Below are 18,291 nucleotides of genomic sequence, written 5' to 3' on the forward strand. Positions count from 1 at the left end.
AGGAATGATAAAAAGCAGGGAAGAAAAACATGTTTTAATTATCTATTTCCTCAGCTCTTTGCACTAGGACCTCATATAGCTGGTCAATAAACTGCTGATTTACTGTGATTCACTCATTCTTAAACACAAAAGTAACTATTTGTAAAAACATATAAAAAGAAGTAAAATCGAAATCAGGAAAACAGAGTAAAAATGGAGACAAGATCATTCAAGAAAAGACTAAAACTGCTACAGAGAACAAATTGGTGGTTGACTAAGGTGGCAGTAAGGAATTGGAGGTGGTGAAATCAGTGAGGAGGGTCACAAAAGGAACAAACTTCCAGGTATAAAATAAGTAAGTCCTAGTGCTATAATGTACAGCAGTGACCATAATTAATAATACTGTCTTGCCTATTTTAAAGTTGCTAAGAGAGTAATCTTAATAGTACTCATCTTATGAAAAAAAACTTGTAACTATGTATGGTGATGGCTATTACTACTTATTGTGGTAATGATTTCTTGATATACACAAATATCAAATCATTACACTATACACCTGAAACAAATATGTCAAAATCATAACTCAGTTTTAAAAAAGTCTAGATTAAAAATACGAATAGGCTCTCTAAGGCATTTTTTCTACCACTTGTATTTTTTTAACCATTTGCGAAAAACATTAAATTACTAGGTTTTAAGTTAATGCAATAGGGGAGGAATAGCTTCAGGGATCAAGTGAAAACTTTCCCAACAAAACACTCCACGCAGTTAGTGTTTGCCTAAAAACCCAATGGTCTGGCATCAAAGCCTCAGGTTTCTAAGTTCCTTCACCCTGTACTATAAGAGTTCAGTGCTAAAAGGATAGTGATAAAAAAGAAGGAAGAGAAATGAATGGTGCTGTGGGGGTCAGTTAACCTGCTCTTAAGACACCTATATCCATGAGTTGGATAAGGGGAAAAATGCCTGAATGCAAGACTTCAGTCAGTTTCAAACCCTTTTTCTCAGCAAAGTGATTTGAACCATCAGGCAAAGTAAACAAATCTAGCATCTGGACTGGCGCTGAGGAGGTAGTCTGTAACCCCACATAACACCAACTCAAAGCACAGTTCCAATGCAGGAGACAGGGGACAGGTTCCTATAGCATACCCATATCTAAAAACAGCAGAACTCGCTACATTTTAAGAAGGGGATTCGGTGGATGTGTGTTTACCAGAGTATTTCTCTCCTATGACTTCTTACCACTCTGAAGAGGCCTGAAGGCATGCAGTCATGCAGTTAGTAATTACACACTTCTAGGTCTCTTAAGCTATAGGCCTTATCTTCCGAAAGCTGGCCAGGGACAGAGGCCAGGAGGAAGGGGAGACTTCCACCTGAACACAAAGGTAAGACCCATCACTCCCTCACTGCTGTCACTCCACCCTTTTCTTACCTTTCCATGCATGACATTAGCATTCAGTTTTTCAACCACATTCTTCTGTGACAGGTATTTCTTACTGTCCCAATGAAAAAAAAGGGGGCAGGGGAAGGACACAAAATCATCTAAGGAACCAAAGAAAGGAAGCACTTTCATGAATCTTGCATCAATCTCTGAACACTGTGAAGCAAAGGCATCCTTAGAAAACTATGTAGATAATCAGAGGCTTGGGGTGCTCTGGTCTTAACACTAACATCTGGTTCACTTTCCATAAGGCTTCTCCTAGGAATAATGAACAGTAAACCCTACTAAGAAAATAAGATTATATCTAAAGTGAACAGTTTTAAGCTACTCCCTCAATCTCTGGTAAAACGGTACAGATTATTTCTTTTATATTCACTCTGCACTACAAAGAAAATAGCCTGCAGTTAATTATTACCCTTTCCTCGATGAGCAAAGGGTGCTTCATCAGTGTAAGATGGGTTCCTCCAATTTCATCATCTTACCATCTACTCAGCCAGTCCACAGCAGCATTGTGAAGCTGAAGATGACCAGCACCTTGACCTGCACTGGCCAGGGTGGCCATCACAACCATGAGTTCAGGGAAACCAGTCCCATCACCGTTGGCCAGCATCTCTGTTGCCATAGGGATCAGGGTGCCCAGAAGCACAGCACACACACCTTCCCCAACTTGGCTGGTAGAAAAGAAATAGCAAATTAATAATTAATCAACAGGAATCTGACTCTGTGTACTTCTAAATTTCTAAGAGTACTTAAGTTTATAAAATTAAAAATTAAATACATAACTATATATACTATGCCAAGTTTTGGATTTGGGCTACTACAGCACAAAACATTCACCCACGTTACAACTGACAGGCCAAATCATTGCATAAGATTTTTCAAGGGAAAAATCAGGCAGCTCAACTAGATCCCTTGAATCTAGGGAAAGGAGCTTACAGAATCGTTGAAAATAACACCAATCAGTGCTTGAAGGAAAGAGTTGCCAATGCTCTCAACATATTCCTGGGGTTCTTGGGGACACAGATCCATATGAAAAATCCACAGGTAGCTGTTCTACCTGTTTTCCCGAACAATGTACGTGGTCAATAACTGCAAGAGCTGCCGGTTCTCCTGAATCATATCCAGCTGATCAGAATCTTTGGGAGGTGATGCAGTCATGCGGGTGAGCCAGGCCTGGAGACGCACAGGCTCCACACAAGCCAGCTGTGCCAGGGAGCCACACAGATGCAGAAGGCTCGGGTTAGGGCTCTTCTCAGCTAGGGACAGACCGAGAGGCTGAGGTCAGTGGAGGAGGGCCAGGGGAAAACAGCGGAAAAGCAGGAAGGTGCAAACTGAGCCAGGAAAGGGGCATAGGCTTTGAGCAAGTTTCAACTTCCTTCTAAACTTTCTCTGAGGGATTCTCTCCACTTGTTAGAATTTTAATACTGTAGTTATACTCAGGCAGAAGATATGCACAGTATTAGCCAGACATCAAAGTTCCCGTAAGAAGATTACTAAAAGCTGTCACTCACTCAGCTGGAAGAGTTTGGTGAAGAATTTCAAAACTCGGTTACAGAATTTAGCAGAGAGGTTCTCATTGGCTGTTGCCATCATGATCTGTACGAGTTCTCCACTAGGAGGAAGGAGGGGGGAGAAATGAAAGAATCACATTAAGCTTCACACAAAAGGCATCTATTTCTATTTCTTCACAACCTTATCTCCTCTAGGGAATCAGTCATTTGTGAGTTAACGAACACCTAGAACACCTAAAATACTAGGTGTTCATGAAATCAACCCCCTCATTAATAACCTTAAGGGGTCAGCAATTAACCCAAGCCCTCCCCAAGGTACAAACACCAAAGCCAGCCTTACGTATTCCCCTGGAGAAAGAATATCTAAGTCAATATACATATATAGCTCCTTGCTTTCAGGGGGCATTCCAAATATGTTCACTGAATATAACAAAATACAGCTCACCTGTCAGAGAAAAATTCCTCCATAGCTTTACGAGCCTGGCTGCTTTCCAGCTGCTTTTCTAAATATTGGAGACATTCCTCCAAGATGGATTCATCCAGTCCACTAAAGATCAAAAAGAAAAATTAACCACCAGAAATAAGGTTTCAATGTCCTAATACTGGCTTTCAAAAATCCAGTTTGTTTATGACTAAACCTTGAGGGCAATATTCAATGCTGTTCTCTCCAAGCTCAGCATAAAGCCTAAAACACAGTAGGTGCTCAATAAATGTTTCATGAACTGTTCATGAACTGTAATAAAAAAATTCTAAAATCTGAGATAACTGAGGTAATCAATGGCAGAGTCCATAGGATCACTGCTGTTATTTCAAACTAGAAGGAAGGAAGGAAGAGAGGCAAGGAAGGAGGGACTGGAGGAGGGTGTGGAAGGAAGAAAAAAGGGGCCCTTGATGAAAACCTGGACTCCCCAACAACAAAAACAAGACACCACAAGAGTTGGACCTTTATTTGTACAGCTCTCAATAGGTAAAACTGCAACTTACTCAGCTGTTCTTTTACGGCTCACCTGCATCAAGACCTAAATTATCAAGGTCAAGCAATGCTATGAGACTGCCTAATTCAACAGGCCACCCATCTCAGAAGCAGGATTACAGAAATATTAGCAATGTTATCAAACTCTTTTGTACACTTCCCATCTAGTATAGCACTTGATAGCCACCTGTTAAATTATTTACTTTCTAAACCTGACATTTTTTTTTAATTCCCAGGAATTAATCACAAAAGAGGATTCCAAGTAAATTTCCATGCATGTCCACAAGAACACAAAATGCACATAAGTACAGAACTTTCTATTAAAAAGTATAACAGTAAGTTATTTATTAATGGCATAAAGAAGCCAGTGTAAGTACATTTCATAATAGTAGCAGGAGGTCACAATCTGAAGGTTCTCCTCAATCATGCTCACCTGTTGGGATCTGCATGATTGGCCAGAATGTTGTAACAACCAGTAATCAACTTCTCATAAACACGAGCCAAGAACTCATCAGACTCTGCAGGGCCCAGGATGCGCTCCAGGGAGTTGCTACTGATCTCAGCAACACTCTCAGTGCTCGACTCCAAAAGAAGGGGGAGCAGGGTTCGAATTACCTGTGGCGGGTTCATCTCATCAGACCAACTTCAACAAAGAAAATGGAAGCAAATTAGTGAATATACTCCTCCAAAAAGCTGCATGGGGAGGTCAGGGCAACTCACCACTTATTGAGAAGGGCTTTTATTCCAGTCTTTTTTCCCTTGGCAATTATTTTTTACATAGGTGTGATCATACATAGGCAATTATTTTTTACATTGTCAGTTTCATATTCTTTTTTATTATTTTTTCATAGGCAAAATCATTTCCATATGAAAAATCCATTTATTAAAATGTTAAATTTGTAAGACGTATTTTATAATATTCAGAAAATAAAATTAACTGAAACTTAAGCTAATAACACCTCCCAGACAACTTTTCTAGAATTGCCAGGATTCTGAATCACTTTTAAGGCAAGTCAATATAGGAGTTTACCCATGACCTATGTTTAAGGAAAAGTTCCTCCACCAGCCTGCCCTCATCCCCACAATGTCACAGTTTAACTCCTGCAATGATCCTGGAAAGCATGATTTGAAATAAATCACTATTACCTTAAAATATGACTTAAAGCCTGCATGCCTTTTCTCAAAGAAGGAAGGAGGTACTCTGCTGCTCTGGAGCTCTAAGTTAAACACCATTCTAGGTAAACACTCATTCTCCATTGTACAACAACAGACTCTCTCTGCTATAGAAGCAGGCAAGAAAAGCATTACCAAATAGTTATCCAAACCCCCACTGTCTTCCTTTAGCCACAGCAGCACACAGGTGTAGAGCACACTTAGGAATTACAGAAGGCACTCACACAATAAGATCTCCAGTCAACCTGACCAGGGAGAGGAGGGTGTGCTTCAGGGAAGCAGCCAGGGGCAGACTTTGGCCACACAGAGTCCCCAGGTGAGCAGCCTGCACTGCACTGATGTAACTCTCTGAAGGGATGGTGTCATTGGCAAAGGCATTGCGCTGAAAGGAAGCAAAACAGATGTAACTGAGCAGCCTGTCCATCCCCCTTGGGGAGAATTCCCACATGGGGGAAATTCAAACTGACAAAAACTAAGACCCTATTAAGGTTACAGGCAATGGCTCTATGCAGTATACACTATAACTCATCCTAGGAAGGCAAAGTGGTGTGGATTGAAGGAAGCAGTTAACTTTAGTTAGTTCAAGGTTAAAATTTTAAAAGTTATAGTTAAAATATTAGTTAGTAAAAAGTTAAAATACCCAAAAACAGTTTTCAAATAATTAGAATATATTTATTTAACATTAAAACTATTTTTTATCTTTAATAATTGAGAAGGATCTGTATTTTGCAAAGCATCTGGGTCTCTATTACAAATATCTTAATTATCCTTATACTATAGCTCCAAATAATGTAAACAGAGGTATCATGATTACACAGCAGAGATAACAAGACTGTTAATACTTGGCTTTTCCAAAGAACTGTAATAATGGAATAATCTGTTAACAGAGATAATCTGAGTAGCACATATGACAAAAGGAGCAGTTTCCTGATGTACAACCTAAAAAAAGGAAAGGAAATCATTAACATTTCCTGAGAATTCATGTGCCAGATAATGAGCTAGGCACTTTACATTTAATATACTTCATCTTCACATCCCAGTATTTAAGAGATACAAAGGCTCATAGTAATAAAATGGTTGTCCTATTACAGGAATGGACTTCTTAGCAAAAGAACCAGATGGGTGTCATTTGGGCATTTCAAGGCTTTGATTACTGATTCAGCCACAGTAAATACTACTGCAGCATACCAACATCTCTTGTTCACTAGTTTAAGCCTAAAGAATAAGAGAACACAGAATGACTAATGCTCTGCATTTCTACTCCTCAAACAGACACACTCACCCAGGATCCAATGTTGGGAAACTCATTGGTGTTGATGTTGTTCCAGGATTCACACACAGTTTGCACTGAAGATGGTAAATTCTGAACCAGTGTTGGACCTAGAGGGGTCAGAAAGGACAAGGAATCACCACAAGAGACAAAGGATGACACAGGGCATTTTAGAAGACAAGCCCAAATGCACAAAGAAACCCCACAGCCCAGGCTGTCAAAATGATTACTAACACAGTTTCAGTGGATATTTCAATGGCAGTACTACATCAAAGAACTAGCTAATTGCTTAACAGCTAACAATCTCAATTATAAACTTTTCATTTCCCATCATACTGGCTTTCTAATCTTGCAAGTAAAGGAGACAACTGAAAACAAGATACAAAGTGAGGTCAAGTTATCACCAGTCAGGCTAAGATCACCATTAAACATCTGCCACCCTTTCTATGACTAGGTACTGCTTTGATCTCTCTTTTCCCTTAAGACAAATCTTAAGGATACAGATCATTAATGCACAGTAAGAACTGCATTCAACGAAGCAGCTGAATTTAAATTCCTTAAGTGAGAACACCTAAACATTAAAAGGGTATTTAAAGGTTCTAATTCAGGAAAATACAAATAGCTATTCATTTTAAAGGGAACAATTACATTGAACTCCCAATACTGCTCAAGTCCTTTGAATTTCCCATCCTAAATTTCTAAAAGATGATTGCTAACAGCAGGAAGAGGTTTCCCCAAGCACAAAGCAGTAGCTTTCTCATCTTTCTAAGCTCTACAAAAGTAGAAGGAAGATCGTGCTAATGCAAAAAGAGTCTAGTGTTGGAAACAAATGATCTTGGCTTAGATCCCAACTCAACCACTCGCAAGATGTGGGATTTGGGGCAAATTAGTTCTCTTGAGCCTTGGTTCCCTAATCAGTAGAAGGGGATAATAACACTTACCTCATAGGGTTACTATGAAGATCAAAACAGATAAGCCTGTCAATGTCTGACACACAGAAAGATTCCAGAAAATGGCAAACGCCAGTGGACAGATGGAAAGGGAGGGAAGTAGTCATACTAGTCCTAAGAGTAATATTCAAAAGCACATTCACTTACCCAGACTGTTTGCTTTGCACCTACTAGAGCCAATAGCCAAAACAGCAGCAAAGCCATGTAATTTCTCCTGGGAAGGCTTTTCAGTGGATCCCTCTTCATTAAAGTTCTGTAGCAAATAGGCTCTGAAGAAAAAATAAGGGGTATGTGAAAGCTGAAGGAATCTGCTCCTGTCACGGTCAGGAGAAATCACTCTGGACAAACTGAAAAACTGTACCTCGGTTTTCTAATCTCTTAAACGTAGTTGATAGTTCCTGCCTCTTCCTACCAATTCCGACAGATAATTGTTTCCCAAAGAATATCCCATCCTCTGAAATGCTCCCAAAACACAATTCCAGGACAAATGAGTTTGGGAAATAGGAAATACTGTATTCCCCCCACCCCTATCCCATCTTCAGAAGATTGGCAATGTATATACTAAAGGCTCTGAGAAGTATCATACTTTTTTGAAACTTTAGTTTTATTTACCTGACTCTTCGGAAATTTACTTGCCTAAGAACATCTATTAGGAGCCCAGTTTAGACTCTATTGGCCTAATGGGCCCATAAGCTCTCAGAGGGCAATGACTTGACCACCTTTGCTACTGTTATATCACCAGCACTTAGAAAAGTACTTGGCACACAGCAGACACTCATATTTGTTACTCATGTTTATTGTTCATATTTGTTCAAAAATTTTGCCTCAAGCAATAATCCTCTCTCTGTGGCAAGACATTCACACTAAGAGACATTCATTAAGTTTTACAGTGATCCAAGTCCCTTTCAGCATAAAAGCCCCAGGTAGAACAAGAGCCAAACAGTGAAGTACTTCAGGGGCCAGATAAAGTAAATGAGCTTGAAGGAGCCCAGGGAGAATGACTACAGGGGGCAGTCACTCCTCAACTCCTGCTTGTTACTGTCACATGGGAAGTGGGGTCAGCTCTGCCAGTTCTCCCAACGTAAGAAAAGCCAGAAATTTTACTTTTAAATAAACTCTCAATTTATATACACTGAAAATTTTAAATATTTAAACTATGCAAGACAAAAAAGTCTACAGGGCATGCAATCTGCAGTGTTTATTACAAAAAGAACTAGATTTAAAAACTAACTCATTAAGAAATCATTCTATAATTATATGCCATGAAATTTAAAAGGGATTTAAAGAGCTTCATCTTAGTGAATAACAGAAATGACAGTGTCTGTGAAATTACATCACCTTTCTTTGTATCCTACAAGTAAAAGGCTAGAAAACACATACAGATTTATAGAAATTAGACTTCCTCTTGACTCTTCCTAAACTATTTGAAAATTCCATCATCAAGTACCTTTTCATAATAAAGAAGAAATCATATACCAAGAAAAAAGAAAAAACAAAGAAAGAAAAAGCCTAAGCTGATAAAAAGGAAAAAAGGTAAAATTCGGACTCACTGGGGATCTGCAGAGTAAAAAGTACTTAGAACAAAAAAATTCAATCTGAGAAAGCTGAAGGCTCATAAAGAAAGTAAACAGCCCAAGGGTCTGAACTCCCCGCCCCACCCCCTGCACCCAGCATCTCTCAGTGGCCTGCCCTACCTCGTGAATGATGCGTAGGTGTCAATGAGCTGCAGCGTGGCTGGAAGAAGGTTCTTGGTGATCTCAGACGACTTGTGAGGCTCTGTCTCAGCAGCCATCTTAGAAAAATGCTCATCCAAAGAGACCTGGACCTTGGAGACAGCAGCGTCCAGTGTGTAGATGGACTGCAGACTAGGGATTTCATGGAGTTGCAAGATGGTAGTACAGTCGATGCTACAGAACGACGAGATCTTTAAAAATATCCAAGAGATGAATTAGTTGTAACAAAAGGCTGTGTCAGAAGCCAAGTTCTGTTGTTATGGATCCATAGCTAACATACCTGGCGAGCAAAGTATTCCTCTACAATTTCAACGTCATACTTCACTGAGCTGCACTTGGTGACTGCCAATTCTAGGAGAGAACCTGCATGTTCAGCCTTCATTCCCTGCTTGATAAGGTGATCCTATTCGGACAGCAAGAAAAAGGTGTTCAGGAGACCAACATACACAGAGGATAAAGCATTTATTAGCCTTAAATCAAGAAGTTCCGAGTATAGCACATGTTGGCTTTGACTACCCCCTTAGCAGCAAGCTCTGTGTTACACTGCAGTACCTTTATCCAGTTGACATAGGAGCTAATCCGGAGGCGGGAAGACCACCGCAGGGTGTGCAGGATGTCACATTCACTCATCTCCGGAGAGTTCATGGCCAGCTGGTTCATATAAGTCTTTGATGGTGGCAAAATTCCTAGGATCCTCCACAGTATCAAGAAGTAATATTGAAGGGCACAAGCCTCCTGAAGAAGCAAAAGAACAATCACAGAGGTAGTGGCATTTGCTATTCCTTTAAGAGCATCTTAATAGTAAGAACTGTTCCAAACACAACTTCTAAAGCAAAATTGTGTGGAGTCCCAATTTTCAAATGAAATTTGGCTCTCAAGTCTACTCTCCAGAACTTCCTGGAGAATATACCTACTAATAAAGCAGAAAACAGTAAAACACACCTATAAATAACTTACTCCATATTCTGCACATTTCACAGGTCAAAAAAGCTGTTCTAAGACAACTCTGACTCCCCACTAATTTACCAAGCCACTGACAGAGAGCAAGTCATCCTCGTCAGCACTCTTTCCATGCTCTCGATTAGTCCTATGGCTCCAAGAGGTGGGGAAGCTTTCATGGGACCACAGGACAAGTTCATGTGTGAGGCTTTCAATATCACCCCTCAGCCAGTGGTCACAGGAGATAAAGTACAGGTGACTATTAGCTCTCACAGTCATATTTTTCTCAACATGAACAAAAAGAGATATGCAAAGATGATCAAATTATCTCTAAAGTGAGTATGTCTATCCAAAACTACACAGAAATACTGAAGTTCCAGTCAGTTTTGCAAACAGATATTCAACAAACTCATCAGATCCCAGAAGGAAATTTCTGGCAGAGCTGCTACCCAATTACCAAACACATCCCAAACTCTTTCTAATTTCCCTGGCTCTCATGGTCTTACCAGGACTGTTACATTCTTATTTTCCTTTCTCCTGACTGTATCAAGCTGGGATCCAGCTGCGAGCAGGCATGTGAGTGCAGTGTAAAGCCCATCATACTTGATCAGCTTGGAGAAAAGGACATCACATGCCTAACACCAAGAAAGACAAGACGATCAATTTTCCTTATTTTTTGAAATGTGTTTTCCTACTACCCATACACTATCACTTAACCTCATGATTCAAAAAACAGCTCATTCATGTTATAGTTATTAATTTCTCATTGCAGCAAGAGTCCCGCTCAGGGACCTCACCCAGTTTGTGGGCTATAATCATGCAAGTACAGGCTTTAGAATGAGGCAACTACTTGGTCCGTTGCAATATCTACATGTGAAAATGCTAAAGAGATAGTCTTCAGAAATAATGTGTGGAGATGTCAACCACCAGGAAGGACGCCCCCTACCCTGCAAAAGAGGAGCCTAGCAAATAAATTTCAAATTAACATTTCCCTTTTTGAATAAACTCAGACCCTAATACAGACCAAATTCCCTCATTATAAGAAGCAAGTCATTCCTTTTTCCCCTGACAGACAGAATTTGTTGAAAACCACCTAATTTCACATGTAAAATGGGGTTTTAAAATTCCTGGTACCACAGAATCAAGTCGGTTTAAGTCATCCTCTGAGGCTTCTGGGGACAGGACACAGTAGAATCTGGGTTGTGGAACTGCATCTGAAAAACAGTATGCTTATTAAAAGGATGGTTTCATTCTCAATTCTTTAACAAGTATAAAGTTTAACAAGTATAAAACTAAGAAGATACCCTGGAACAGGGTTTCCCAACCCTGGCACTACTGACACTTGGGGCCAGATAATTCTTTGCATGGGTGGCTGTCCTGGGCACTACAGGAGGTTCATTACCACCCTGACTTCTACCCACTGAATGCCAGTAGTACCCTCCCAAGCTGTGACAACCAAATAGGTCTCCAGATATTGCCAATGCCCCTCTAGGGGTGGGAGGCACGACTGTCCTTAGTCAAGAACCACTACTCAACAAATTAACGAAGGTGCTCTACCATAAAGTTAATTCTCAAAATCTTATCTTTAGACTGACTGCTTTAAACTTACATGCAGTTTCCCCAGTACCAAAGGGACTCACTAGTAAGAGACCCCAATGATAGTAAATTCGTATTAAGGCTTGAAGGAAGTTTTCAGAAAATACACTGAACGCCTAACAATCCTCAGGATGAGAGCAAACACACACTAAAAATGAACACAAGAGGTACCTCTTCAAAAGAATGGACAACTGCTATGTGAGGAACACTGGGAGCATGCCAGCACTCCCATCACTGTCAGAGGAGTATGCCACCATGACCCAAAAGGCAAGGTAGCCTAGGGATCAGAGCCACATTCCTACAGAAAGTGAAATGTAATCACTCTATGTGGCGGGATCCACATACCACAGTGTGTCTATCTAGCCAGACACAAGGACTCCTAATTCCTGTGTCTCAAAGTTGTTTGTTTTTAAATAAATTTGGCATATGTGAGAGTCTATTTCTAACAATGTTTAAAATCTTTAGGTTATTTGTCACTGACAGGGAATAAACTAAACCAAATGACCAAAGAGATCCTCGTCTCCAAACTCTAAATTTATCCCACCAATGAGAATCAGTGAATCCGTTTCCTACTGACAACCTTCTTTCTGACCTGACGAAAAATGCTTAGACCAGTTTTCTTCTACTTCTTTGAAGCCATGATAAAGAGGGGTGGTTGCCCGGCGGCTGCTGCTGTCCTGAGATCCATTTGACCACCCAAAAGGAGGACTCAGCAGGTTATGCTGCACCTTTTAAAATAGAAATATGCAAATTAAGAAAGATACACAATCACCATTCCACATCTCCCTCTCAGCATAACAGAATGGCATATCAAAGTTTGAGAAAATAAACCAAAATAAGATGTTAGATTTCTCTTTGACTTCTTTTGAGAAGCATCTTTTTGCTGGAATATAAAGGGAATAGTGCTCAATGAAACAATTTAAGAAACCTTGAATGTAATAATCCTTAACTGGCCCCATCCTCATTTTGGATCCCTACAACAAAGGAATTTACTGATTCATAAAATTTACTGCTCGACCGTCATTCGACTATTAACAAACACTCACTGAGGGCCGATGCTCAGGGCACTGTGCTAGACACAGGGAAAGCAGGGTAATTCAAGGGACACCTGCACACAGCCTGTATTCCAATTTTAACAACTGCATCAAATCAGGTAATACACATGTATCACTTTTGGCTTAAAGTGTGAGTGCACATACACAAGTCTCAGTGGTCTTCCTAAGGTTATTCGTAAGCCAACCACAAGGAACACTCAAAACCTAAAATGGGCAGGTCATTTTGACTGGGATCATGGTAACTCAAGAACAGCACCACTCCCAGTGACAGCACTAAAGCCAACTGAATGAGTTCATCTGTACCTGTTCAAACAGATACACAGGGGCTTTGGAGTACTGATGAAGCAGATAATCAAAGATCAAAAGGAGGCGAGCCAGGATGAGCGGCACAGAGCGCATCTGGACATCCATGTTGGCACTCAACTCCTGGATGATCTGCACAAAATGGGTCAGTATGGCCCGCCGGCCTTTCTCAGTGAAGTTGTGGAAAATGAGAAGGAGCAGCTGCAAGTGTTCTACGTTCAAATCTTCCGTCTCACTGGGCGCCACCCCTTGAAGAGCATTCTGCTTCACTGTTGACAAAAACCTGCCACAGAGAAAAGGAGAATATGGCTGGTGAGAAAAAGAACATACTCCGAGAGTTTACAATGTCAAGTGCTAGAAGAGTTAAAACTTCTTGAACCCAGGCATTAAGATAATAAATTAAGGTAGACGAAAAACTACAAGTAAAGAGAAGATAAAGGCTAAACCTTGGCTACAAAAAAGCCAGATTCAGTCATAACATTTCCAAGAATCCTTCAGTAATGTCGACCATGGCCATGGTAGTGTCGACACATGCCCTGCCATTTCTGACAATGGAAAGAAAGTGGCTTTAAAAAAATTAATAAACCTGGGCAGGTAAACAATTCAATTACTTTTCCCTATATTTTGATTCTAGAATTTAATCGTTTTAAGAATTTGCACTACAGGTTAAATGCATTACGTATGAGTCAAAAATAACTCAATGTACTAAAAAGCCATAAAAAAGAATTATACTATTCAGGGAAGAGAAGAGCTCTTATGCAAAAAAGAGCTTTTATGCAGCTAACTGTTTCCACTGCCTCTGGCTATTAGAAGAGATTTATGTTTTACTAAGGTTTCCCTCACTACAGCCCCCTCCCTACCACCTCCTGGCCTTTCTTTCAAAACTCCACCAGGAAAAATGTCGTGGATCTTTGGCATTCAAGGGGGCTTATGATTTCTCAAATCCAGCATTAGAGCTTCTTGATCACAGAATGGAGAAGAGAAAAGCAAAGGCTTTTAAGAAAACAAACCGCTTTGAAGACTCCTAACCATGTAAACAAAAATGGCAAATATAGTTTCATCAAAAAAGGATTTAGATGATTAATCTGAGCTTCCCCCAAATAAAAAAATTCTTTAAAAGTTGTCCAAAAAAGGCTGAAAGTCATTCTAAGTGGTTTCATGCTGAAGCAAAATAACCTAAGACAGAGTTGGCTTCCCTGCTCATCTCTTTCAAAAAACCAGATCAGGGTAAAACTGGTTATGTTCAAGATTGAGGTCCCATCTCGTAACTGCTACCAAATCCCCCATGTGCTGAAGGTAGATTCTATTCCCAGATCACAGTTTACACACTTCTATTTTCAAACAGCACATCTCCCAACTCCCCCGCCCAGAAGCATTCCGCCCCAGCCACTCTAAACGCTATCATCAGAGTACTGTCTCAGAGCCACGGATTAACTACAAAGAAGTCCAAAAAATGCACAAAGTAAATAACCTCCCCCACAGGGCTTCTCCTGGGAGTTATCTTACCTGTCCCAAACTTTAAGGCATTCAGGGACATCGGGGTCGTCTTGAGCGCTGGCTTTATGTTGCCAAAGGAGCAAGAGGCGTGAAAGTACAGACAGGCTTTGAGGGTGAATGTACAAGGGCCAAGGGCCCTCAGAAAAAGGAGCAACTCCCAGCTGTTGCAACAGTGTGTTCTGGACGTGAAAGACATACAAGAGACCATTAGGAAAAAGACAGGAAATGAGGCCAAAGGTTACTAATGCTTTCTAATGTTACTCTGAATACTGGAAAGAATACTTAAAGGAGGATACAGACATTAAGATTTAGAAGTAGTGTGGAGAAAGATCATTTTGTTCAGCGAATGGGAAAAATTAGTAATCTAGCCCCATTAACAACTAAAGTTAATCAGTATCAGAAATGGGGTCCTGAAAAAGGAGAATGTTTTGCGACAGCACAATCAGGATAATTTCCCAAAAGGATAGAACATGAAGTCTGTGCCTTCAAAAGACAACTTCTTCAACAACTGTGATAGCAGACAGTTCTCTTTCATTACCAGTACATACTACAAGTAACACTCAAAAGGGGGAGGTCCAACAACCTGTACTGTAATACAAGATTCAACAACTTGTATTATCAATACTAGCAGACAAATTTCGCCTATATATATAAGATGTCAAGGCATTAGAATTGATGAGGGCTCTCTCTGCCTGCAGTTGTAGTATCTTTCAAATGAGCTTTACTTTCAGCTCAGTTATCTAAGCTCCAACTTATCTTCTCAAACACACACACAACTGAGCAGGATGCCAATGGAAAACCAGACAAAAGCCTTTCTCATTTTGCCTCAGAAAACACAAATCATAGTCACCTCAGGATATAGGATCAATTTCTAAGTCTGCCAAATAAAATTATATTCTTGTAAGACATCCTAGAGGACCCATTACTTGGAAATAACTTTAGAGACACAGATAGCAAAAGTAGTTCATACGTATTGGGGCAGTTACCATAGGCTAAGCGCTGTACACATACTGTCACACTAAATGCTCACAACTATAATGTTAGGTGAGTATGTGCTCCATTTTACGAATGGCAGAAATAGAGCTCAGAGTGGCTTAAGAACATGACCAAAGCCACAAATGTCAAAGACAGGTTTACCTCTAAAACTTAAATTCTTAATCACTATGTTCAACACAGCCATAAATTATTTCTCAATTTCTGACTCAAGGAAACAATTAAAAAAAATAAACATGCCTGAGCTGTACCAAAATTATTAACTATAGCACAAATTAAAGCATTTCAATCAATGGGCATGTAGCCATAATGGTAGCAACTATAAAGACCATGTTTTATAAACATAAAAAAGTAACAGTAAAATGCAAAAATGCATTAACCAAGAGATATATCAATGTTCCAACTATAACTGTAAAAACTATGAAACTATCTGGATAGGGACTAGAAGGAAACATGAAAAATTCCAATCATGAATTTGGTGGAAGGATTATGTTTAACATATATTTCTTATAATGTGACTTATACAATAATTTTAAAGCAAGGCTTTTGTTTTATGTCAGTTTTTGTGTTCTTGGTGTCAGTTTTTTAGGCCTCAGAGCCATAAATACAAGCTGCAACATTTCTCAGGAACCTGGTTTTCTCTATTGCTCCAACTTTTATTAGTTTTAAATACGTGGAACTGACTTTCTAAGAAGTAAGCCACAAAGCTCCGGCCTGAACTGCTCCGAGTGCCCTCTGTCCAGCCCTCCTTGGCTCTGGCATTCCTGGGGTTTCAGCCTCAGCCTTTGCCTCTCTTGCTGTTCTCCATCGTTGCAATGTTTCTACTTCAACAGATTTCTCTTAGCAGTAATTCCCAAAGCTCTAGTATCAATTTTAGTCTTTAACCCCTGAATTTCAGATTCACATTTCCAACTATTTTCTAGACATCATCCCACTGACACTTTAAAATTTCATATTTAAAATGATTTTTTAACAGTAGCAGTAGTGACAAAACTAAAAGCATTAACATACAACATACCATTCTTGTATACATTTCACGTATACAATCCTTTCATACATTTCTTGTATATAATGTACAGATTGTTCTCATTTGATTGAAAGGGCCTTACTGACAAAGGAAGCAATACCATCACATTGATAAGGCCTATGCTCATGGCCCTTTAGCTCACTCCTTCCTTAAAGGAAAGCCTCACACTCTGCTCTGTAATTTTCTAGACTGCAAGACAGCTTCACGGCTGGCCTACCGTAAGAGACTGAAAGAAAGTAGAGCTGGTAGCTGACACTGACTCATTTGTTTTTAAAAACGGGGAGGAAATGGCAAATTGTGTGCTGCATGTACCTATAGAACCCAAAGATCACTGAGGGAATGTGAAATAAGTGACCCATGAGTAAATACAACCTCTGGGCTGATTTAAACTACAGAGTGAGCTCACCAAGTGCTCAGTATTGCTCCTTCTCCCCCACAGCTCTCCTCCCCAACTTCCTTATTTCTCCAAGACAATAGCATCCTTCTGGTCTCTTTTGGGTTTTAAGCCCAGGCAATATGTTGGCCTCCTTCCTCTCCATGTGCTTTACCCCATTCAAACAATTCTCCATGATCTCTACAACTGGCCCTTTACCACCCATATCTTCCCCTGTTCTCATGACCCCATCCCACACTAATTCAAGTCATCTTGACTTTGTCAGTGCACACTGCAGTACCTGGCACACAGTAAGTGCTCAATGAATACTTACCAAATGAACCTAGATCAGTATAATAATACTAGATTATTATAATGTTATAAGTAATATTAAATACAGTAATGTTAAACAATAGTAATAGTAATAAAATAATAAAGATATTAGCTAATATTTAGTAGGTACTAGTAGCATATGCCAGGCATTTCCTTTTTACTTTGTGATGAAACAACATAAAACTTACCATTTTTAAGTGTACAGTTCTGTTGTAGTAAGCACATACATAGTGTACAATCATCACCACCATCCATCTCCAGAACTTATTTTGCCCAGTTGAAACACTGTACCCATTGAACACTGACTCCAGGTGTTACCATAATTTTTGGAATAATGTGTTTAGTCTTTGTCCTATTCCTGGCACAGAGCTCCTAAAACTCTGGTAAATTTCTGGAGTATGGGATAAGATAAGCATCTTCGGTTATTCATAGTAAGCCCCTTTCAACCACACCTGAGTTCATGCTAGTGAGGTGACTCCTCTTGGGCCTTCAGACAGCTTCAGGATGGGAGCTGGTTGCCAGAGGAACCAACCACATGATTAGAAGGCTGGACCCTTCAGCACCATCCCAGAATTCCAGGGAGGGGAGCAGGGCTAGAAATTTAATCACCAATGGCCAATGGGGCACAATGCCAGTTGAAAACAGACAAAAGCCTGTTTATAATTTGACTTCAGAAGACACAAACCACCTTAACAGACTGCCTTTCTTTAAACAAATTTGAGAGAAAGAACGTAAGGGCCAAGCCAACAAAGCACACAGCCTTATAGCAGAAAGTCCTCTTCCCAAGATGTTCAAAAGTCATCAAAAAGTATGTTTCAATTTCTTCTATAAGAAGGGTATAGACCTTCTGGTCTTACCAAGTCAGAGCCATAGTTCTTTATTACCCTGACAGTTCAAGACAGTTTTTCTAAGACGTAACTTACATTTGTTAACTTACACAGACTGAGGTACACTTTATTAACCTCCCTTAGAGGATACTTTGTGAGTCTTGCAATGTAAGGGGGAGACCTTGGTAAAGCAGTTTTCCACAGGACCCCAAAGAAACAGTATCCAGGTAAGGGGACTCAACAGCAGATAGTGAGCTTACACTGACCATCTTTCACCTTCTTCCATCATAGCAATGAAATCGGGGAAGAATTTCGAGTCCTATG

General features: G+C 39.9%; 1 protein-coding gene across 7 annotated transcripts in view; it reads right to left on the minus strand.

Annotated features, from left to right (window-relative positions):
• UBR4 (ubiquitin protein ligase E3 component n-recognin 4) overlaps positions 1–18,291 on the minus strand; it is a 127,387-nt gene that overhangs the window by 84,302 nt on the left and 24,794 nt on the right. For all 7 annotated transcript variants that reach the window (XM_073233302.1, XM_036999922.2, XM_073233303.1 and 4 more), the window contains exons 18-34: positions 14,424–14,593; positions 12,918–13,200; positions 12,152–12,287; positions 11,098–11,177; positions 10,470–10,598; positions 9,577–9,759; positions 9,305–9,427; positions 8,986–9,215; positions 7,439–7,560; positions 6,354–6,451; positions 5,296–5,453; positions 4,332–4,541; positions 3,371–3,472; positions 2,926–3,026; positions 2,472–2,670; positions 1,897–2,085; positions 1,406–1,469 (exon numbers count right to left, since the gene is read on the minus strand). In XM_073233302.1, the coding sequence (XP_073089403.1) occupies positions 1,406–1,469; positions 1,897–2,085; positions 2,472–2,670; positions 2,926–3,026; positions 3,371–3,472; positions 4,332–4,541; positions 5,296–5,453; positions 6,354–6,451; positions 7,439–7,560; positions 8,986–9,215; positions 9,305–9,427; positions 9,577–9,759; positions 10,470–10,598; positions 11,098–11,177; positions 12,152–12,287; positions 12,918–13,200; positions 14,424–14,593 (2,577 nt within the window). The remainder of the gene's footprint in view (positions 1–1,405; positions 1,470–1,896; positions 2,086–2,471; positions 2,671–2,925; positions 3,027–3,370; positions 3,473–4,331; positions 4,542–5,295; positions 5,454–6,353; positions 6,452–7,438; positions 7,561–8,985; positions 9,216–9,304; positions 9,428–9,576; positions 9,760–10,469; positions 10,599–11,097; positions 11,178–12,151; positions 12,288–12,917; positions 13,201–14,423; positions 14,594–18,291) is intronic.

Source organism: Manis javanica, chromosome 4 (genome assembly GCF_040802235.1).
Source record: "Manis javanica isolate MJ-LG chromosome 4, MJ_LKY, whole genome shotgun sequence".
Taxonomy (NCBI): Eukaryota; Metazoa; Chordata; class Mammalia; order Pholidota; family Manidae; genus Manis; species Manis javanica.